Consider the following 23,921-nt stretch of genomic DNA (forward strand, 5'->3'; position numbering starts at 1 on the left):
GTGATATTTCAGTTTTTATTTATTTATACATTTTTTTTACATACAATAAAAAAAATCTTTGTCATTATGGGTTATTGTGTGTAGATTGATGAAAAAAACAATTGAATCCATTTTAGAATAAAGCTGTAATGCAACAAAATTTGGAAAAAGTCAAGGGGTCTGTCACGTCCTGACCAGCAGAGGGAGCAATTGCATTAGTTTTGGTCAGGACGTGGCAGAGATTTTTGTGTTACGTGTGAGTTGGTTGTTGGACTCCCAATTGAAGGCAGGTGTGTTGAGTTGCCTTTGATTGGGAGTCCTATAGAGTAGTGTATGTTTTTCCTTGTGGTTGTGGGTAATTGTTTCTGTTCAGTGTGTTATACTGTCAGTACTGTTTAGCTGTCGGTTGTTTATTGTTTTTGTAAGTGTATAGTGTTCCGTTTGCATTAAAGATGACGAACGCAAACTCCACTGCATTTTGGTCCACTTCTCTCCATGACGACAGCCCTTCCAGAATTACCCACCACAAAAGTACCAAGCAGCGGAAGAGGAAGGAGCATCGGGTAGATGAATGGACTTGGCAGAATGAACGACGAGTCAAGGAAGACTATTGAAAGCAGTGCGCTCGGGAGGAGATGGCATCCTGGTTGCTGGAAGTATTGGAGGAAAAGATTGACTGGACCTGGGAGCAATTGCGGGTCCACTGTGACAACCTGCCTGGGAGGCAGGTAGAGCCCGAGAGGCATCCCCAATAATTTTTTTGGGGGGGGCACAAGGGCTGTTTGGCGGGGCGAGATTGGAACCCCAGGCCAGCTCCCCGTACCCTTGTAGGGCAGGGACAGACTGGACAGGTCCCATGCTTTGGGGTTGGGGCTGTGGTGAGGCCTGGGATTTTCAGGCCTGTAGGCACAGTGCCAGGGCGAAGTGAGCATCGAGCCTGAAGGGGTAATGCCAACCCTGCGCTCAAGACCGCCAGTGCGCCTCTACGGTCCGGTGTTTCCCGCTATACGCACTAGCATGGAGGTGCGTGTTTCCAGTTTGGCACGTCCAGTACCAGCCCCACGCATCAGGCGTATAGTGCGTCAGCCCAGCCTCGCCAGCCAGGATCTGCCAGAGCTGCCCGCCAGTCAAGAGTCGCCAGAGCAGCCCGCCAGTCAAGAGCCGCCAGAGCTGCCCGCCAGTCAAGAGCCGCCAGAGCTGCCCGCCAGTCAAGAGCCGCCAGAGCTCCCCGCCAGTCAAGAGCCGCCAGAGCTCCCCGCCAGTCAAGAGCCGCCAAAAGCTGCCCGCCAGTCAAGAGTCGCCAGAGCTGCCCACCAGTCAAGAGTCGCCAGAGCTGCCCGCCAGTCAAGAGTCGCCAGAGCTGCCCGCCAGTCAAGAGTCGCCAGAGCTGCCCGCCAGTCAGGAGTCGCCAGAGCTGCCCGCCAGTCAGGAGTCGCCAGAGCTGCCCGCCAGTCAGGAGTCGCCAGAGCTGCCCGCCAGTCAGGAGTCGCCAGAGCTGCCCGCCAGTCAGGAGCTGCCAGAGCCGCCCGCTAGTCAGGAGCTGCCAAAGACGTCCGTCTGCCCGAGATGCCAGAGTGGCCCGTCTGCCCCGAGATGCCAGAGTGGCCCGACTGCCCGGATCAGCCAGAGTGGCCCGTCTGCCCGGATGAGCCAGAGTGGCCCGAATGCCCAGAGCTGCCAGAGTGGCCCGACTGCCCTGAGCTGCCAGAGTGGCCAGACTGCCCGGAGCTGCCAGAGTGGCCCGACTGCCCGGAGCTGCCAGAGTGGCCCGCCTGTCCTCCGACCCATATGTTTGAAAAAGTTATGAGGTTAACTTCTTGTTAATCCAGCCTCAGTGTCAGACTTCAAAAAGGCTTTACGGCGAAAGCATACCATGCGATTATCTGAGGACAGCACCCCGCATACAAACACATGAAAGTCATATTTCAACCAGCCAGGTGCGACACAAAAGTCAGAAATAACAATATAATTCATGCCTTACCTTTGAAGATCTTCTTCTGTTGGCACTCCAAAATGTCCCAGAAACATCACAAATGGTCCTTTTGTTCGATAAATTCCTTCTTTATATCCCTAAAATGTCAATTTATTTGTTTGATTCAGAAATACACTGGTTTCAACTCGCCCAACATGCCTACAAAGTATCTAATAAGTTACCTGTAAACTTGGTCCAAACATTTCAAACAGCTTTCCTAATCCAAACTTAGGTACCCTAAAACATAAATAATCGATAAAATTTAAGACGGGATATACTGTGTTCAATACAGGACGAAAACAAAGTGAAGCGTGTTCCAGGTCGTGCGCACCAGAAGACTTGAGTCACTCTGAGTGACACATGGAAAGAACAGGACTACTTCGTCATTTCTCAAAAGAAAAACATCAACCAATTTCTAAAGACTGTTGATATCTATTGGAAGCCATAGGAACTGCAATCATATTCCTATTAAAAAGGGCTTCCCATAGAAACCCAATGGAAAACAGATTGACCTCAACAACAAAAAAATTCCCTGGATGGATTGTGCACGGGGTTTCGCCTGCCAAATCAGTTATGTTATACTCATAGACATTATTCAAACAGTTTTCGAAACTTCAGTGTTTTCTTTGCAAATCTACTAATAATATGCATGTCCTAGCTTCTGGGTCTGAGTAGCAGGCAGTTTATTTTGGGCACACTTTTCATCCGGACGTCAAAATACTGCCCCCTAGCCTTATGAAGATTTATACTACGGGTGTGTTCATCAATTTTATCCGGAGTGCCAGAGTGTGCTCTGGGCGTTCGTAAACTCAGAGCGTTGTCAGATGGTCCGTTCGTAAATTCAAAGCGTTTCGCTCTCGGAGTGTTCAGAGCGCACACTGGACGCTCTGGCCGAGGAGTACTTCCAGGCACAATTGAGAGAACACTTCACTCTGACCATTTTACTCGCCCTAGCAGAGATGGTTATGCTGTTTTCATGTTATCCAGAGCGTTGGTGACTGCCACTGTGGTGCTGGCTACAATTTAATTACGCTTTTTTTCCAACGTTTACTGACACCGGCTATATTTAACGGGTGTTGAGCGTTGGTAAGTTATTCTGGCACATTCAGACGAGAGTGTTCTGAAATTAGAGTTGATAGCCAGAGCAAATTAATAAGCTTCGTCTATCGACAGTTGTCACAATGACGTCATAAAGATTATATTGAAATAGTAACTTGCATAGTGGAGTCTTTTGTTTCGACATGTAGCTCGCTAGCTAAACAATGAACCATAATCCCAACTCACAACGTTACTATCCTGCATGAATCTGCAGGTAACTAACCAATCAGGTTCAATGTTAGCTAGCTAACATTAGGCTATTATTAGCAATGTAAATGGCTCAGATCATACACGTAACGTTAGCTAGCTAGGCAGCCAGCTAATGTTAGCTAGCTAGCTAAAAGTACACTTTAACTTAACTCTGACAAAATGTAAAACGTGTAAATGTAAATGTAGCTAGCTAGACTATCTTACCCGTATACATGGATGGAAGCTTCTCCCTCTCTGTCACGGATGCCATAGATGCCCTTAGTTTGATAATGTAATTTGGAGACAGGTGTTTTATTCAACAGCCTTCTGTGTGTCCTCTCGATTCCATCTGCCTATTTGAAATCAAACGGCATAATTTTCTCCTTAGCTATCATACTCTAATTCTACTGATTTAAAAACTCGGTCTTCCAGAAAGTGGAGAGCACCACTTATGCAGTTCTACTACATGATATCTTTCAAAAAAGCTGCATTAGAAAGGATTACCTACACATACTGACTGTTATAGACAGAAGTGTGCTACCTGGCAGACCAATCCGAACTCATCGCTCAGCATGTCCAGCCCACTCATTATTACATTTACATTTACTTCATTTAGCAGACGCTCTTATCCAGAGCGACTTACAAATTGGTGCATTCACCTTATGATATTATCTTAGCCAACCATGGCTAGCGGGACGGTTGCTCACTTTTTCCATGGCTAAACCAACTAGGCTCCGAATGTAACAATTCTATTTGTATTTACAGATGGCATACACGTTTCTTATTAAGGCACATGAAAGTTCACATGTTCCAGAAGGCATTTTGGCCCAAAAAATGCATTTAGATAAAAAATTGAAGATTACGTTCAAATGGCGCACTTTTGAAGTAGTGACGCGCGACATACGGATAGTTTCCTGAAACGAGACACAAATGACCAAATAAATACTGTTGATAATTGTATCATTTTCTTAGCTTTTTATTTTTTTGGACTTGATGTAGTCCTCTGCTGATTTGTTATTCTTCAAATTGGTATACAATGCAATCAGTTAAATTAAAAGATTGCAGACATTTTTGCTTCAATTACCTGATCAAGGAGGCGCTGCTGAGTCTTCCTCAGCCCAAAATTGTTGGGAAAGACCAGCAGGATATCACCAGCATCCATTTCCAGCTGGTCGTTCCCTGTGACAGCCTGGCCTGGAAAATAATTAACAGCTAGCACCATAGCTGGTTACCCTAGACCAGCAAAGTATTTTTAACATTGCCTCTCTCTTAACGTTTGCTAACTATTAAAACCTGTTGGGGATAGGGGGCAGTATTTGCACGGCCGGATAAAAAAACATACCCGATTTAATCTGGTACTACTCCTGCCCAGTAACTAGAATATGCATATAATTAGTAGATTTGGATAGAAAACACTCTGAAGTTTCTAAAACTGTTTGAATGGTGTCTGTGAGTATAACAGAACTCATATGGCAGGCAAAAACCTGAGAAGATTCCATGCAGGAAGTGGAAATCTGATTTGTGGAATCACCTTCAACACTTTGCCTATGAGACACACCATGAGTTAGGATTTATTTAGCACTTCCTAAGGCTTCCACTAGATGTCAACAGTCTTTACAAAGTGGTTTGAGTCTTCTATGGTAGAAACTGACCGAAAGAGAGGCTTGGGAGGTTGGTCACAGGGGGAGGGCCATTACTACTATGTTCCGAAAAATTTAGTAAGACAATGCAATCGTCTGCCTTGAATATTATTGAAGCTCTGGTTGAAAAAGGCCCTAAAGATTTATGTTATACAACGTTTGACATGTTTGAACAAACGTAAATATGTATTTGTTGCTCTTTCGCGGCGACAAGACCCGCGCGCTACAGTACATTCTGAGTATCCTTCGGAACGCGCTAACAAGAAGGAGCTATTGGGACATAAATTATTAACTTTTTCGAACAAAACTACATTTGTTGTGGACCTGGGATACCTGGAAGTGCCTTCTGATGAAGATAATCAAAGGTAAGGGAATATTTACAATAGTATATTTGATTTTAGATGGTTCCAAGATGGCGCTAACATGTATCGCCTAGCCTATTTTTCTGAGCATACCACCTCGTTTATTGCAGTGTGATTTCCCAGTAAAGTTATTTTTAAATCTGGCAATGCGGTTGCATTCACGAGATGTTAACTTCTTACATCTAGACGTTCCGCTAGCGGAACACCGCTCCAATATCCAATGATAGGGCGAAATACAAACTCCTCGAAAACCCGAAAACTTCAATTTTTCAAACATATGACTATTTTACACCATTTTATAGACTTTCCTTTATCTAACCACCTTGTCCGATTTCAAAAAGGCTTTACAACGAAAACAAAACATTAGATTATGTCAGCAGAGTACCCAGCCAGAAATAATCAGACACCCATTTTTCAAGCTAGCATATAATGTCACAAAAACCCAAACCACAGCTAAATGCAGCACTAACCTTTGATGATCTTCACCAGATGACACTCCTAGGACATTATGTTATACAATACATGCATGTTTTGTTCAATCAAGTTCATATTTATATCAAAAACCAGCTTTTTACATTAGCATGTGACGTTCAGAACTAGCATTCCCACCGAACACTTCCGGTGAATTTACTAAATTACTCACGATAAACGTTCACAAAAAACATAACAATTATTTAAAGAATTATAGATACAGAACTCCTTTATGCAATCGCGGTGTCCAATTTTAAAATAGCTTTTCGGTGAAAGCACATTTTGCAATATTCTAAGTAGACAGCCCGGCCATCATGGCTAGCTATTTTGACACCCACCAAGTTTGGTACTCACCAAACTCAGATTTACTATAAGAAAAATTGGATTACCTTTGCTGTTCTTCGTCAGAATGCACTCCCAGGACTTCTACTTCAACAACAAATGGTGTTTTGGTTCCAAATAATCCATAGTTATATCCAAATAGCGGCGTTTTGTTCGTGCGTTCAAGACACTATCCGAAGGGTAACGAAGGGTGACGCGCGGACGCGTATCGTGACAAAAAAATTCTAAATATTCCATTACCGTACTTCGAAGCATGTCAAACGCTGTTTAAAATAAATTTTTATGCAATTTTTCTCATAAAATAGCGATAATATTCCAACCGGGAGTTGTTGTTTTCGTTCAAAGACTGATAATCTAAAATGGACTCTTCACATGCATGCGCGCACCCATCTCATTGTTCTCAGATCGACCACTTACCAAATGCGCTGCTGTTTTTCAGCCATGGGCTGCAAAGTCATCATTCAACGTTCTGGCGCCTTCTGAGAGCCTATGGGAGCCTTAGAAAATGTCACGTTACAGCAGAGATCCTTTGTTTTGGATAGAGACGACAAAGAAGGCCAAGAAGGCCAAGGGTACTTCCTGTACAGAATCTTCTCAGGTTTTGGCCTGCCATTTGAGTTCTGTTATACTCACAGACACCATTCAAACAGTTTTAGAAACTTTGGAGTTTGGAGTGTTTTCTGTCCAAAGCTACTAATTATATGCATATTCTAGTTTCTGGGCAGGAGTAATAACCAGATTAAATCGGGTACGTTTTTTATCCGGCCGTGAAAATACTGCCGCCTATCCATTACATGTAGAAAATATATATTTCCTGATCTTTTTATATCTCTCAGATATATGACAAACACTTCCTTTAGATTTTTTGGGAGGGACCATCTGTTGTTCCATGTATGTTATTCAATGCGTTTGTATGGGCTAATAGCAATAAGGTCAAATAAAAATGTTCATCAAATATATATATAAATATTATACTACCTTTCAAAAGTTTGGGGTGACTTCGAAATTTCCTTGTTTTTGAAAGAAAAGCAAAAAAAATGTATCATTAAAATAACATCAAATTGATCCGAAATACAGTGTAGACATTGTTAATGTTGTAAATGACTATTGTAGCTGGAAACATCAGATGTTTTATGGAATATCTACATAGGCATACAGAGGTCAATTATCAGCAACCATCACTCCTGTGTTCCAATGGCACACTGTGTTAGCTAATCCAAGTTTATCATTTTAAAAGGCTAATTGATCATTAGAAAACCCTTTTGCAATTATGTTAGCACAGCTGAAAACTGTTGTCCTGATTAAAGAAGCAATAAAACTGGCCATCTTTAGACGAGTTGAGTATCTGGAGCATCAGCATTTGTGGGTTTGATTAACAAACTCAAAATGGCCAGAAACAAAGTACTTTCTTCTGAAACTCGTAAGTCTATACTTGTTCTGAGAAATGAAGGCTATTCCATGGGAGAAATTGCCAAGAAACTGAAGATCTCGTACAACGCTGTGTACTACTCCCTTCACAGAACAGCGCAAACTGGCGATCAATGTTTGTCACTAAAGTACAGCAGATTACCTTTCCCTCTCCAATCTAGCGCTTGTTTATATAGCCTGGGCCACTTTGACATTAAATAAGAGGCAGATTGGTAGAACGGGAGGATGTTGGGATGAGGGATAACAATATCAGCTTGCTATGTATGAGAAGACTTCAATCACCATAGCAAGGTTACAGTGACAAAAAAACTGCCACTGTTGAGTTCAGGGAGTTTGGGACGTCAATGTGCAATGGCTCTATGGCTGCAGGCAAGAGGCGGTCTCGTAGACGAGGTGGTGTGTGCTGCTTCTCCTCAGTTTGATTGATATTTTATTGCTCGGCACAGGGGGTGAATACGTCTGGAGTAAAGGCTAATCCATGACAAAAGATTGACATTAATAACCGCTAAACTCCTGAGGGGAGGGAAAATCCTTTTGGCTCTGAAAAACACTGGTTAATCAGCCCGAAGGTAGCCAGAGGTTCACACAGGACATGTAGCAAGGGTTAACTTCATGTTTTTTTTAGCAATCTTTCACGGCACACCAAGGTTGATCTGAGCCTGTAATTCACTTTCATCCACGGGGGCAGGTTGTTTTCAAACATGATGCTTGTGAATTGAAGTTTACAGTTCACTTTGCATTTTTCCTCTGAAAAGGTATTGATCGAGTTAGCATGCAAAAACCTTTTTGCAGAGGTATTCGACAGCCACTTTGGAAAATGTCAATGAATTCATTCAAATGACAAATCACACACATTGATTTGAATAAATAACTGGAAAACGTTTTTGGATAATGATAGAATTTGCAGATATGACCCATGTCATTTTACTAAAGAGACATGTCAAAGAAAACACTTGTGAAATTTGCCCCCAACCCTCAATATAATGTCGATAGCTGGGATGGCTTATAGGACTTCATAATACAAGGGAAATACCCAGTCAGTTGTACAACTGAATGCATTCAACTGGAATGTGTCTTTCACATTTAACCCAACCCCTCTGAATCAGAGAGGTGCAGAGGTGCCATAATCGACATCCATGTCTTCAGTGCCCAGGGAACAGTGTGTTAACTGAGCGGACACTGGCACTCCAGGTCATATGTTCCCTAATACAGAGGCTGTAGATAAACTATTTTGTGACTTTTATTCAGTACTGAAAGACTGATGTCTGCCCACGATTATAAAACCGCCTGCAAAAATAAGGGCTTTCAAAAGCATATTCAGATCTAGCAGCCGACTTGAGGAGAGACGAGACGAGACAAAACTAGACAGTTTTAGAATGTTGTGTTGTAGAACAACTGACCAACACTTTTGTTAGACTTCAGAGCGGCTTTTGACATTATCGATCATAGTCTGATGCTGGAAATACCTATGTGTTATGGCTTCACACTTCCTGCTATATTGTGGATAAAGAGTAACCTGTCTAACAGAACACAAAGGGTTTTCTTTAATGGAAGCCTAACCAACATAATCCAGGTAGAATCTGTCTAGGCTCTTACTTTTTTCAATCTTTACTAATGACATGCCACTGGGTTTGAGTAAAGCCAGTGTGTCTATGTATGCAGATGACTAAACACTTTACACGTCAGCTACTACAGCGACTGAAATGACTGCAGCACTTAACAAAGAACTGCAGTTAGTTTCAGAGTGGGTGGCAAGGAATAAATTAGTCCAAAATATTTCAGAAACTAAAAGCATTGTATTTGGGACAAATCATTCATGAAACCCTAAACCTCAGCTAAATCTTGTAATGAATAATGTGGAAAATGAGCAAGTTGAGGTGACTAACTTGCTTGGAGTAACCCTGGATTGTAAACTGTCATGGTCAAAACATATTGATAATTTACAACTGTAGCTAAAATGGGGAGAAGTGTGTCCATAACAAAGCACTGTTCTGTCTTCTTAACAGGTCCTAGAGGCCCTAGCTTTGTTGCAACTGGACTACTGTTCAGTCATGTGGTCAGGTGCCATTAAGAGGGACTTAGGGAAATTGCAATTGGATCAGAACAGGGCAGCACGGCTGGCTGTACACAGAGAGCAAACATTAATAATATGCATGTCAATCTCTCCTGGCCCAAAGTGGAGGAGAGATTGACTTCATCAAATCAAACTATTTGTCACATGCGCCGAATACAACAGTAGACCTTACTGTGAAACGCTTACTTACAAGCCCTTAACCAACAGTGCAGGTCATGAAGAGTTAATTAAGAAAAGATTTACCAAATAGACTAAAGTAAAACATAATAATAAAAAGTAACACAATAAGAATAACAATAAAGGGGGTACCGGTACCGAGTCAGTGTGCGGGGGTACAGGTTAGTTGAGGTAATTTGTACATGTTGGTAGGGGTGAAGTAACTATGCGTAGATATTAAACAGCGAGTAGCAGCAGTGTACAAAAGGGAGTGCGGGGGGAGTCAATGTAAATAGTCCAGTGGCAATTTTATTAATTGTTCAGCAGTCTTATGGCTTGGGGGTAGAACCTGTTGAGGAGCCTTTTGGTCCCAGACTTGGAGCTCCGGTACCACTTGCCGTGCTGTAGCAGAGAAAACAGTTTACAACTTGGGTGACTGGAGTCTCTGACAATTTTATGGGCTTTCATCTTACACCGCCTATTATATAGGTCCTGGATGGCAGGAAGCTTGGCCCCAGTGATGTACTGTGCCGTCCACACTACCCTCTGTAGCGTCTTATGGTCAGATGCCGAGCAGTTGCCATACCAGGTGGTGATGTAACCGGTCAGGATGCTCTTGATGGTGCAGCTGTAGAACCTTTTGAGGATCTGGAGACCCATGCTAAATCTTTTCAGTCTCCTGAGGGGGAAAAGGTTTTGTTGTGCCCTCTTCACGACTGTCTTGGTACGTTTGGACCATGACAGTTCGCTGGTGATGTGGACACCAAGGAACTTGACTCTCGACCCGCTCCGCTACAGCCCCGTTGATGGAGGCCTGTTCGGCGTGCCTTTTCCTGTAGTCCACGATCAGCTCCTTTGTCTTACTCACATTGAGGGAGAGGTTGTTGTCCTGGCACCACACTGCCAGTTCTCTGACCTCCTCCCTATAGGTCGTCTCATCTTTGTTGGTGATCAGGCCTACCACTGTTGTGTCATCAGCAAACCTAATGATGGTTTTGGAGTCGTGTTTGGCCACGCAGTTGTGGGTGAACAGGGAGTACAGGAGGGGACCAAGTACACACCCCTGAGGGGCCCCAGTATTAAGGATCAGCGTGGCAGACGTGTTATTGCCTACTCTTACCACCTGGGGGCGGCCCGTCAGGAAGTCCAGGATCCAATTGCAGAGGGATGTGTTTAGTCCCAGAGTCCTTAGCTTAGTGATGAGCTTCGTGGGCACTATGGTGCTGAATGCCGAGCTGTAGTCGAATGAACAGCATTCTCACATAGGTGTTCCTTTTGTCCAGTTGGGAAAGGGCAGTGTGGAGTGCGATTGAGATTGCGTCATCTGTGGATCTGTTGGTGCGGTATGCAAATTGGAGTGGGTGTATGGTGTCCGGGAGGATGCTGTTGATGTGAGCCAAAGCACTTCATCCCTACTGACATGAGTGCTACTGGGCGGTAATCATTTAGGCAGGTTACCTTCACTTCCTTAAGCACAGGGACTATGGTGGTCTGCTTGAAACATGTAGGTATTACAGACTCGGTCAAGGAGAGGTTGAAAATGTCAGTAAAGACACTTGACAGTTGGTCCGCGCACGCTTTGAGTACACGTCCTGGTAATCCGTCTGGCCCCGCGGCTTGTCGGCTACAGAGAGCGTCATCACACGGTCATCCAGAACAGCTGCTGCTCTCGTGCATGCTTCAGTGTTGCTTGCCTCGAAGTGAACATAAAAGCAAACTTATCATGTATAAATATTTCTATGAACATAACAAGATTCAACAACTGAGACATCAACTGAAGAAGTTCCACAGACGTGACTAACAGAAATGGAAAAATGTGTCCCTGAACAAAGGGGGGTCAAAATCAAAAGTCAGTATCTGGTTTGGCCATCAGCTGCATTAAGTACTGCAGTGCATCTCCTCCTCATGGACTGTACCAGATTTTCCAGATCTTGATGTGAGATGTTACCCCACTCTTCCACCAAGGCACCTGCAAGTTTCTGGACATTTCTGGGGGAATGGCCCTAGCCCTCACCCTCCAATCCAACAGGTCCCAGACGTGCTCTATGGGATTGAGATCCGAGCTCTTCGCTGGCCATGACAGAACTGTCTTGCAGGAAATCACGCACAGAATGAGCAGTATGGCTGGTGGCATTGTCATGCTGCAGTGTCATGTTAGGATGAGCCTGCAGGAAGGGTACCACATGAGGGAGAAGGATGTCTTCCCTGTAACACACAGCGTTGAGATTGCCTACAATGACAACTCTTGTTGTCTCTTGTACCATGTTGTTCAATTAATTGGTGGCCATGTATGTCTGCATGGCCACCAATACCTGCAGTTGTAAGAAGCTCACGGCCCTCTCTAAGTCTCCAAAGCACTTGTTTAATGGATTACCAATGTTGTGTATGAACACATGACCTCTGATAGGGCAGTGCTATCCCTTTTAGCCCGGTGATTGGCGGCGGTGGCTCCCCTGAACGGCTGGGGGGGATTTCTACAGATCTAATTAGCCTCAAGGGCATCCGTGACCTCTGATAGGGCAATGCTATCCCTTTTAGCCCGGTGATTGGCGGCGGTGGCTCCCCTGAACGGCTGAGGGGGGGGGGGATTTCTACAGATCTAATTAGCCTCAAGGGCCCCTCATCTGGATCTTGTCCCTGGACTCTCTCGTATGCAAAAGTGCCACCGCCACAGGGCCACCTGGAGTACCCGGACACTCTTAGATGGGGTTCAATGTTCAAATGTCACCAGTAGAGGGCATTTTCATCCCAGCGATAATGCATGGAGTCACAAGGGTCTCTGGTTTCGGTGTTGTTGACAGTCCCTTGGTTTATCTGTAGTTCAGGTCCAGGCAGGCTGCAGTGTGTTGGGATATTATTGTGGGTCGGCAAATAGAGTTATTTTATTATGAGTGTGAAAAGTATGTTCAGGCTATTATGGAAACAGCACTACCTTGTCTCATGCAGCACATAAAACTTGTGTAAAGGATTACTAATGCTGTGTATGAACACAGAGCATTTGTGCAGTTTGGGACATTGTATTGGGAGGGTATTGCAACGTATATTATAAATGTTCAAATAACAGGGTTTAAAAAGGAATCCCACAGTACATTCCAATAAAACATTGAAGCTGGAGTTGGGATTAATGGTAAACTATCCACTCTGGCTATGAGAGCACAACAAGGCGAGGCTGTCAGGCGTTGGCGGTTGGCTGCCGCCAAGTCTCCAACTGTCTCCAGCATGGAGAAGTGACAGGCGGGATTGACCCTGACAGCGTCCATACATTAACTTCATTACCTTACGGGGCTGCTGGTAGCTTGGTGTGCAACTTTTTTCCAAAGCGAGACGATTTGTCTGGGATTAAATGTCAGGCTAATGGCTAGGCCCAGGGGAGGAGGATGATTTGTCTCTCCCGCCCTCCCAACCCGGAAACAAATATAAATGCAAATGGTGTCCTTGTTATCTATAATTAATAATTTTAATGGAGCCGAATCGCCAACATCTTAACTCTCCCCCCTTTGACCTCCCCACTAAGTAACCAGCTTTAGATTAGTGGGCAAAAATGTTACCACTGAGGGAGGGAATAATGAACTGATACCTCTAGAATATATCATGCTTTAAACAAGGGAGGATGAATCGATACATTTCTAAATAGGGTGCTCCTCCCCTGCCTCAGCCCAAGGCACAGGAGGGTTTGCATCGGAGGGTTCCATCGATTCCAGCCCAAATGATGGTTGATAGAAAACAGATTGGGGCAGTTTGGCATCACCTGATTAAGGCCTGATTTGAGGATGCACCCATGATTTATCTCTAGCCAATTAATGTTCTGTCCCGTCCCCCTTTTCAAACGATTACTGAGCAATTTCAATATTACAATATTCCTAACTCTCCTCACTTTCTTCCCCCTGTCCCTTCTTATCGCTCACTTTAAGTGTGCGCTCCAAACGGCACCCAGTTCCCTATATAGTACACTTCTTTTGACCAGGTACCATGGGACTATGGTTGAAAGTAGTGTACTATATAGGGAATAGGTGCAATTTGGAAGGCAGCCTAAACCCTCTAAAATGCACTCTCTTCAGGTTCCCCAGATATACCATTTGTCCTACCTGCTGTGAAACAGGTTGACACCGTTTTGCAAGTTTAATGTGTTATGTGGCATGAACAGGAAGTTCACTCAACACTCTCTCAGATATCTCACCGATATGTACCATAAACTTGAGATACGGTAGTTGGCTTTCCCATTAACCTGGACCTTGCGAAACATACACACAATGGTTCAATGATCTTGAATGTAATCTAATAGTACTGTAGCTGAGTCTTACCGAGCACAGTCAGTCGGGCGGGGCGTGTTCTGATAGCTGCCTGGATGGCCTGGCACTCAAAGAAGGCGTCGTCCTGCATTTCGGTTCTCTGAATCAAGAGGTGGTATTCTCCCTTGCTGTGGTCTCCCACAATGTCATAGCGTGGGTAGCCTGGAACACAAGAACACACATTGTTACTCCCGCATCACTGCATGCACACACAGACCCACACACATACTCACCTGCACACACACATGCACGCACACACACGTTCATGCACACACACTATCATGTACACACACACACTCACAGTCACACACACACACAACCAAACACACACACACAACCACATCTTCATTATGTAAGTTCACACGCAAGCTTTTCCAATTATCCAGGGCTATGGATTGTCATGACTACTAGTTTAAAGAAACAAAATGAAAGAACATTTTGTTTTCCAGATCGAGATTGTTATTCCTTTCAGGAGAACACACACCCAAACAATTACAATGGAGAACACACACACAACTACAATTATATATGTGACGTGGGCTGCTTTATTGTTGCTTTCCACTCCTTTAAGATTAGACATCTTTAGCACAGTAAAAGATGAACGTACAGTAATTACTTTCTCGGTTCACCTACAAATAGCATTGGAAGCTGAGAGGAGAAAGGGAATGAGAAAGGAGGGTGAAATTTCTTTTTTTTCTTCTTCAAATTTAATTTGGTCTTCCACACAGAAATTGAGCAGCTGTCAGAAGACGAGCGGACTCAATTCTCCCATTGGCAATTGCGTCTAGTCCAGTGCGTGCAGTAATAGCTATTATAATCCCGTTTAAAAAAAGATTAGAGATATGTAATATCTATTTGCTCTTTATTCCACTGCTCATAGAGCAATGGCAAGACTGAATCATCCATAAGCATTTTACCAAGCAGTAGTGTATGGGGAGGAGTAAGTGAGTTGAGTAGGAGAGACCAACTCCCACACCACTGTCATAATATGATAGACGCCTATGTATAGGGCCTAATAGTAGTCCTAGTAGTCAGACCAACCTATGTTAACCTCTCTTGGGTAGGGGGCAGTATTTTCACATCTGGATGAAAAGCGTGCCCAAAGTAAACTGCCTGTTACTCAGGCCCAGAAGCTAGGATATGCATATAATTGGTAGATTTGAATAGAAAACACTAACGTTTCTAAAACTTAAAATTATGTCTGTGAGTTTAACAGAACTGATATGGCAGGCGAAACCCCGAGGACAAACCATGACAAAAAAATAAATGTTTAGCCTACCACTGTTTTCAATGGCTGTCACTTATGTTATAAGGCGAAATCCTCCCAGATTGCAGTTCCTAGGGCTTCCACTAGATGTCAACAGTCTTTAGAAAGAGTTTCATGCTAGTTTTTGGAAAAATGAGCCAGAAATTGTCGTTTTTCTAGGTGGCTACCATTTTGGCTGTAGTGTTTCCAAGCGCGTGGAAGAGAGCGCGTTCTTTAGTACTTTTCTCCGGTAAAGACAATAACGATTCAACGTCTTACATTTGATCATTTATTTACGTATTAGGGTACCTAAGGTTTGATTATAAACGTTGTTTGACTTGGAAAATGTTATTAGTAACGTTTGGGATTCGTTTTGTATGCATTTTGATGGAGGGAAACTGGGTGGATTACTAAGCGCGCCAGCTAAACTGAGTTTTTATCAATATAAAGAAGGACATTATCGAACAAAAGGACCATTTGTGATGTATCTGTGACCTTTCGGAGTGCCAACAGAAGAAGATCATCAAAGGTAAGGCATTTATTATATCGCTATTTCTGACTTTCGTGGCGCAGCTGCCTGGTTGAAATATGTTTTTCATGCTTTTGTATGCGGGGCGTTGTCCTCAGATAATTGCATGATGTGCTTTTGCCGTAAAGCCTTTTTGAAATCTGACATCTGTTGTCTTTCTGTTGCATCTCTATCGAAAATACATCATCTGTGCTGTAACATGACACTTTCTAAGGCTCCCATTGGCTCTCTAAAGCCGCCAGTAAGTCGAATGGGGTGTCTGCTGTCTCTGGGCGAAGAACGGCAGGAGAATTTGTGAGTGGTCAGCCTGGGGACAGTGACATTGGAGATGCGCGTTCACGAGAATTCTCCATTTTTTTCTTTCAGCCTTTGAATGAATACAACGTTGCCCGGTTGGAATATTACCGCTATTTTACGAGAAAAATAGCATAAAAATTGATTTTAAACAGCGTTTGACATGCTTCTAAGTACAGTAATGGAATATTTTGAATTTTTTTGTCACGAAATGCTCTCGCGCGTCACCCTTTGCATAGTGACCTGAACGCACGAACAAAACGGAGCTATTTGAATATAACTATGGATTATTTGGAACCAAAACAACATTTGTTGTTGAAGTAGAAGTCCTGGGAGTGCATTCTGACGAAGAACAGCAAAGGTAATCCAATTTTTCTAATAGTAATTCTGAGTTTGGTGGGTGTCAAAATAGCTAGACGTGATGGCTGAGCTATGTACTCAGAATATTGCAAAATGTGCTTTCGCCGAAAAGCTATTTTAAAATCTGACACCGCAATTGCATAAAGGAGTTATGTATCTATAATTGTTATGTATTTTGTGAACGTTTATCATGAATAATTTAATAAATTCACCGGAAGTTTTTGCCGAGTATGCTAGTTCTGAACATCACATGCTAATGTAAAAAGCTGTTTTTTGATATAAATATGAACTTGATTGAACAAAACATGCATGTATTGTATAACATAATGTCCTAGGAGTGTCATCTGATGAAGATCATCAAAGGTTGGTGCTGCATTTAGCTGTGGTTTTGGTTTTTGTGACATATATGCTTGCCTTTGAAAATGGCTGTGTGATTATTTTTGGCAGGGTACTCTCCTGACATAATCTAATGTTTTGCTTTCGCTGTAAAGCCTTTTTGAAATCGAACAATGTGGTTGGTAGGGACAGATGTTCCGCAAGCTAGCATATATGTCACAGAAACCAAAACCACAGCTAAATGCAGCACTAACCTTTGATGATCTTCATCAGATGACACTCCTAGGACATTATGTTATACAATACATGCATGTTTTGTTCAATCAAGTTCATATTTAAATCAAAACCAGCTTTTTACATTAGCATGTTTTGTTCAGAACTAGCATACCCTCCGAAAACCTCCGGTGAATTTACTAAATTACTCACAATAAACGTTGACAAAAAACATAACAATTATTTTAAGAATTATAGATACAGAACTCCTTTATGCAATCGCGGTGTCCGATTTTAAAATAGCTTTTCGGTGAAAGCACATTTTGCAATATTCTGAGTAGATAGCCCGGCCATTATGGCTAGCTATTTTGACACCCACCAAGTTTGGCACTCATCAAACTCTGATTTACTATAAGAAAAATTGGATTACCTTTGCTGTTCTTCGTCAGAATGCACTCCCAGGACTTCAACTTCAACACCCAATGTTGTTTTGATTCCAAATAATCCATAGTTCTATCCAAATAGCTCAGTTTTGTTCATGCGTTCAAATCACTATCTGAAGGGTGATGCGCCGGCGCGTTTCGTGTCAAAAACATTCAAAATATTCCATTCCCGTACTTCGAAGCAAATTTTTATGTGATTTTTCTCATAAAATAGCAATAATATTCCAACCGGGAGACGTTGTATCCGTTCAAACACTGAAAGAAGAAAATGGAGTCATCAAATGCACGCGCGCACCAGTGCCACTCTCCAAAACCCCTACTGTTTTTCGCCCAGAGACTGCAGAGTTATCATTCAACGTTCTGGCGCCTTCTGAGAGCCAATGAAAGCCTTAGAAAATGTCACGTTACAGCAGAGATCCTGTATTTTCGATAAAGAGGCTACAGAAGGCCAAGAAATGGTCAGACAGGGCACTTCCCATATAGAATCTTCTCAGGTTTTGGCCTGCCATATGAGTTCTGTTATACTCACAGACACCATTCAAACAGTTTTAGAAACTTTAGGGTGTTTTCTATCCAAATCTACTAATTATATGCATATTCTAGTTTCTGGGCAGGAGTAATAACCAGATTAAATCGGGTACGTTTTTTATCCGGCCGTGAAAATACTGCCCCCTATCCCAAACAAGTTAACGAGAGTCTTGTCTTTAAAATGGTGTAAAATAGAGAAATTGAAGTTATAGCATTTTTGAGGTATTTGTATTTTGCGCCACGCGATTCCACTGGCTGTTGACTAGGGTGGGACGCTTGCCCAGAGAGGTTAATTTGTGTTACCGGTTTGTACTGGAGGCGAAGTCAGGTGCAGGAGAGCAGAGTGTAGTTAAAACCTGTTGGGGCTAGGGGGCAGTTTTGAGAATTTTGAAAAAAATACGTGCCCATTTTTAACTGCCTCCTACACCAACTCAGAAGCTAGGATATGCATATTATTAACAGATTTGGATAGAAAACACTCTGAATTTTCTAAAACTGTTTGAATGGTGTCTGTAAGTATAACAGAACTCATATGGCAGTCAAAACCCTGAGACAAATTCTGACAGGAAGTGGATACCTGATGTGTTGAATTACTTTTAAGCCTATGCCATTGAAACACACAGGGGCTTATTAATCATTGAGCACTTCCTACGCCATCCACTAGATGTCACCAGCCTTTACAAAGTGGTTTGAGTCTTCTACTGTGAAAACTGACCGAACAAGAGCCTTGGAACGTTGGTCATAAGCGGATGGCCGATACTACTCTGGTGCGCGAGTGCATGTTTGGGTACTCTCATTCCAATACGTTTTAAAAGAGAATGCAATCGTCCGCCTTGAATATTATTGAAGTTCTGATTGAAAAAGGCCCTAATGATTTATTTTACAACGTTTGACATGTTTGAACGAACGTAAATATTTTTTTTCCCCTCTTTGATGAAGACAAGTCCGGCGTGCGTCGTTCATGTTTTTGAGTAGCCTACAGGACGCGCTAACAACACGGAGCTTTTTGGACATAAATTATGAGCTTTTTCGAACAAAACTACATTTGTTATGGACCTGGGATTCCTGGAAGTGCCTTCTGATGAAGATAATCAAAGGTAAGGGATTATTTACATAGTATTTTTGATTTTAGATCTCTCCAACATGGCGCCAAGTCTGTATCGCAAAGCCTATTTTTCTGGGCGCAGTACTCAGATTATTGCAAAGTGTGATTTCCCAGTAAAGTTATTTTTAAATCTGTCAATGCGGTTGCGTTCATGAGGTGTTCATCTATAATTCTTTGAAAGTCAATATAATATTTTACCAATGTTTTCGAATAGTAATTATTTAATTTGTTGTGCTGACTTGACTGCCGGTTATTGGAGGGAAACGATTTCCTGAACATCAACGCCATAGTAAAACGCTGTTTTTGGATATAAATATGAACTTAATAGAACTAAAAATGCATGTATTGTCTAACATAATGTCCTAGGAGTGTCATCTGATGGAGATTGTCAAAGGTTAGTGCATAATTTTAGCTGATTTTCTGGTTTTGGTGACGCCTGTCTTTGAATTGACAAAACATTACACACAGCTATTGTCAATGTACTCTCCTAACATAATCTAACTTTATGCTTTCGCCGTAAAGCCTTTTTGAAATCGGACAACGTGGTTAGATTAAGGAGATGTTTATCTTTCAAAGGGTGTAAGATAGTTGTATGTTTGAAAAATTTGAATTTTGACATTTAATTGGTTTCAAATTTGCCGCTCTTGATATTTCACCTGTTGTTGATAGGGTGCACCACGGGTGGCATGCTTGCGTCCCACATAGCCCCAAGAGGTTAAAGGTCCTTGATGATGTCACCATTGCCCTTGACTCTAAGCAATGTTGCGCTGCAATTTTTATTGACTTAGCCAAAGCTTTTGATATGGTAGACCATTCCATTCTTGTGGGCCGGCTAAGGAATATTGGTGTCTCTGAGGGGTCTTTGGCCTGGTTTGTTAACTACCTCTCCCAAAGAGTGCAGTGTATAAAGTCTGAACATCTGCTGTCTCAGCCACTGCCTGTCACCAAGGGAGTACCTCAAGGCTCAATCCTAGGCCCCACGCTCTTTTCAATTTACATCAACAACATAGCTCAGGTAGCAGGAAGCTCTCTCATCCATTTATATGCAGATAATATAGTCTTATACTCAGCTGGCCCTTCCACGGATTTTGTGTTAAATGCTCTAAAACAAAGCTTTCTTAGTGTCCAACAAGCTTTCTCTACCCTTAATCTTGTTCTGAACACCTCCAAAATGAAGGTCATGTGGTTTGATAAGAATGCCCCTCTCCCCACAGGTGTGATTACTACCTCTGAGGGTTTAGAGCTTGAGGTAGTCACCTCATACAATTACTTAGGAGTATTGCTAGACAGTACACTGTCCTTCTCTCAGCACATACCAAAGCTGCAGGCTAAAGTTAAATCTAGACTTGATTTCCTCTATTGTAATCGCTCCTCTTTCACCCCAGCTGGCCAAACTAACCCTGATTCAGATGACCATCCTACCAATGCTATATTACGGAGACATAATTTATAGATCAGCAGGTAAGAGTGCTCTAGATGTTCTTTACCATTCGGCCATCAGATTGGACACCAAAGTTCCTTATAGGACACCCTCCTCTGTAAATTGGTCATCTCTGTATACCCGTCGCAAGACCCACTGGTTGATGCTTATTTATAAAACACTCTTAGGCCTCACTCCGCCCATCTGAGATATCTACTGCAGCCCTCATCCTCCACATACAACACCCGTATGCGACTGGAACGAGCTGCAACAGACACTCAAACTGGACAGTTTTATCTCAAGCTCTTCATTCAAAGACTCAATCATGGACACTCTTACTGACAGTTGTGGCTGCTTTGCGTGATGTATTGTTGTCTCTACCTTCTTGCCCTTTGTGCTGTTGTCTGTGCCCAATAATGTGTGCACCATGTTTTGTGCTGCTATTATATTGTGTTGGTACCATGTTGTTGTCATGTTGTGTTGCTGCCTTGCTATGTTGTTGTCTTAGGTCTTTCTTTATGTAGTGTTGTGTTGTCTCTCTTGTTGTGATGTGTGTTTTGTCCTATATATTTGTGTTTTATTTATTTAAAAAAATATTTTTTATCCCAGCCCCCATCCCCACAGGAGGTCTTTTGCCTTTTGGAAGGCCGTCATTGTAAATAAGAATTTGTATTTAACTGACTTGCCTAGTTAACCTGTTTGGTATAGGGGGCAGTATTGAGAATTTTGGAAAAAATATGTTCCCATTTTTAACTGCCTCCTACACCAACTCAGAAGCTAGAATATGCATATTATTGTTCAGGTTTGGATAGAAAACACTCTGAATTTTCTAAAACTGTTTGAATGGTGTCTGTGAGTATAACAGAACTCCTATGGCAGGCAAAAACCTGACAAGGCTTCAAGCAGGAAGTACCCTGTCTGACAAGGAGTCGTGCGTCTTACCTCTTTTTATTGAAAAGTAAGGATCTTAGCTGTAACGTGACAATTCCCAGGGCTCCAATAGGCTCTCAGAGCCCGCGAAATAACTGAAGGTTTACGAGGGAACCTCAGGTTGAAATATATTATCGCCTTTTGTAAGTGGATGCTCGGAGGACCTTTCAATGATGCGCGTGCATGAGTCGCTTCTGAGGAGAAATTTTATTCGGCTGTTTAGGCTCAATGCATACTCCCGGTCGGAATATTAACACTTCTCTATGACATAAATGGCATAAAAATTGGTTTTAAACAGCGGTTGACATGCTTCGAAGTACGGTAATGGAATATTTAGACATTTTTGACACGCCAATGCGCCATGCGCGACACCGCGAAGAAGCATTCTAGAACTCACGAACAAAACGTCGCTGTTTGGATATAACGATGGATTATTTGGGACCAAACCAACATTTGTTATTGAAGTAGAAGTCCTGGCAGTGTATTCTGATGAAGAACAAGCAAGGTAAGAACATCTTTCTTATAGGAAATGTGATTTTGGTGGATGCTGACCTGGGTGGGTATCTAAATAGCTAGCCCTGTAATGCCGGGCTATGTACTTAGATTATTGCAAAATGTGCTTCATCCGAAAAGCTATTTTAAAATCGGACATATCGAGTGCATAGAGGGGTAATGTATCTATAATTCTTAAAATAATTGTTATGCTTTTTGTGAACGTTTATCGTGAGTAATTTAGCAAACTGTTAGTAAATTCACCGGAAGTTTGCGGTGGTTATGCTTTTTCTGAACGTCACATGCTAATGTAAAAAGCTGGTTTTTGATATAAATATGAACTTGATTGAACAGACATGCATGTATTGTATAACACAATGTCCTAGGTGTGTCATCTGATGAAGATTATAAAAGGTTAGTGCTGCATTTAGCTGTGGTTTGGGTTTATGTGACATGATATGCTAGCTTGAAAAATGGGTGTCAGATTTTTTCTGGCTGGGCACTCTGCTGACATAATCTAATGTTTTGCTTTTGTTGTAAAGCCTTTTTGAAATCGGACAGTGGGGTTAGATTAACGAGATTCTTGTCTTTAAATAGCTGTGAAATAGTCATATGTTTGAGAAATTGAAGTTATAGCATTTCTAACGATTCAAAAATCGCGCCACTGGATTTCAGTGGCTGTTACGTAGGTGGGACGAGTTCGTCCCACATGTACTAGAGAGGTTAAATAAAATAAATAAAGAATTCTTGCTAATACACATCAATAAAATACTAATATACATCTAAAGATCTCTGAGGAAACCAATTTTCCCTCTCGGGGTGTTGGAGAGAGAAAGTGTAGACCCAGAAAACCATTAAGACCCGAGATCAAGTGTTAGATTAATGTCCCCTAGCGAAATGGGAATGAATAGCTGAAGAAGCTGAAGACAAATACTTTCAATTATGGCAAACAATGTAAAATAGCCCTAGTTATAACCTCTGTAGAGGCGATGGATCCATCAGGATTAGTTAGTCTGGCCTTAGATCAATGCCGGGGCTTTGAGAAGAGAGGGTTCAGGCGGACGGTGATGTATTTCAGTATGTAGGAGGCACCTAACTGACACATCAATGGGAGAAAACGGCAATGAACACTGTCTCTCCGCATCTCAAATGGCACCCTATTCCCTATATAGTGCAGTAGTTTTGACCAGAGCGTAGGGCCCTGGTCAAAAGCAGTGCACTATAAAGGGAATAGGGTGCCATTTGGGACACAACCTGAGTAGGGCCAGATCAAAGGGAAAACAGGAGAGAAGGTAAAGGACACTTGCAAAGTGAGCACTCCCTCGCTCCAATTAAAAGAGTGGAAAAAGGAAGAGTGCAAATAACAGACGGAAAGAAAGCAAGAGGCTAGGGCGGCGCCGATGCTATTGACAGTCAAACCCTTCCCTCAGCTTTCTTCCGAAAACCATTTCATCGCTCTGTATTTGAATTTAAAAATCAGATTTTCCTTCATTGACTTTGGCCTTTGATTTAACACACCACTTCATCGCCATAATATATCCTATTCAGTCAAATATGCTAATTATGTTTACTTGCCATTATTCTCAATCCATTGTCAGTATGTAGCCCTGCTGTCTTCCCTTTCATAACTGTTGCATTGGCTAAGAGGTCAAATTTTCCTGTCGTCTCTAAGAGTAAACACTGTCCACAGTTCACACGGCCAGGAGATAACCTTTCCAGTTCACACTTGTCCCCGCTGTCATTGATCCGCCAAAAAGAATGAAGTGTCATTTCTCCCAATGGCAGGCACAGACAGCGCTTCTCTCTCCCTCTCTCTCTCTCCCCCCTCTCTCTCCCCCCGCTGAGCTGAAAGTGATGTTTGGTTAAGCACCGGGATGCCCCTAGGGACCGAGTCATTACGCTGCACTTCAGTGACACCGGCGATGGGTCCCAGGATGCTACTAAAAGGACCTGGAGTGGGATTGTATGGACGTAATGGGATTGTTCTTCCCAGGCCCAATTATGGAAACTCTGTCCATGATGAAA

The 23,921-nt window shown here is 42.6% G+C and overlaps 1 protein-coding gene across 2 annotated transcripts in view; it reads right to left on the reverse strand.

The window, feature by feature from the left end:
- Positions 1-23,921, reverse strand: part of LOC115148587 (kin of IRRE-like protein 3) — a 312,244-nt gene that overhangs the window by 113,363 nt on the left and 174,960 nt on the right. For both annotated transcript variants that reach the window (XM_029690610.1, XM_029690611.1), the window contains exon 3: positions 14,013-14,162. In XM_029690610.1, the coding sequence (XP_029546470.1) occupies positions 14,013-14,162 (150 nt within the window). The remainder of the gene's footprint in view (positions 1-14,012; positions 14,163-23,921) is intronic.

Source organism: Salmo trutta, chromosome 15 (assembly GCF_901001165.1).
Source record: "Salmo trutta chromosome 15, fSalTru1.1, whole genome shotgun sequence".
Taxonomy (NCBI): Eukaryota; Metazoa; Chordata; class Actinopteri; order Salmoniformes; family Salmonidae; genus Salmo; species Salmo trutta.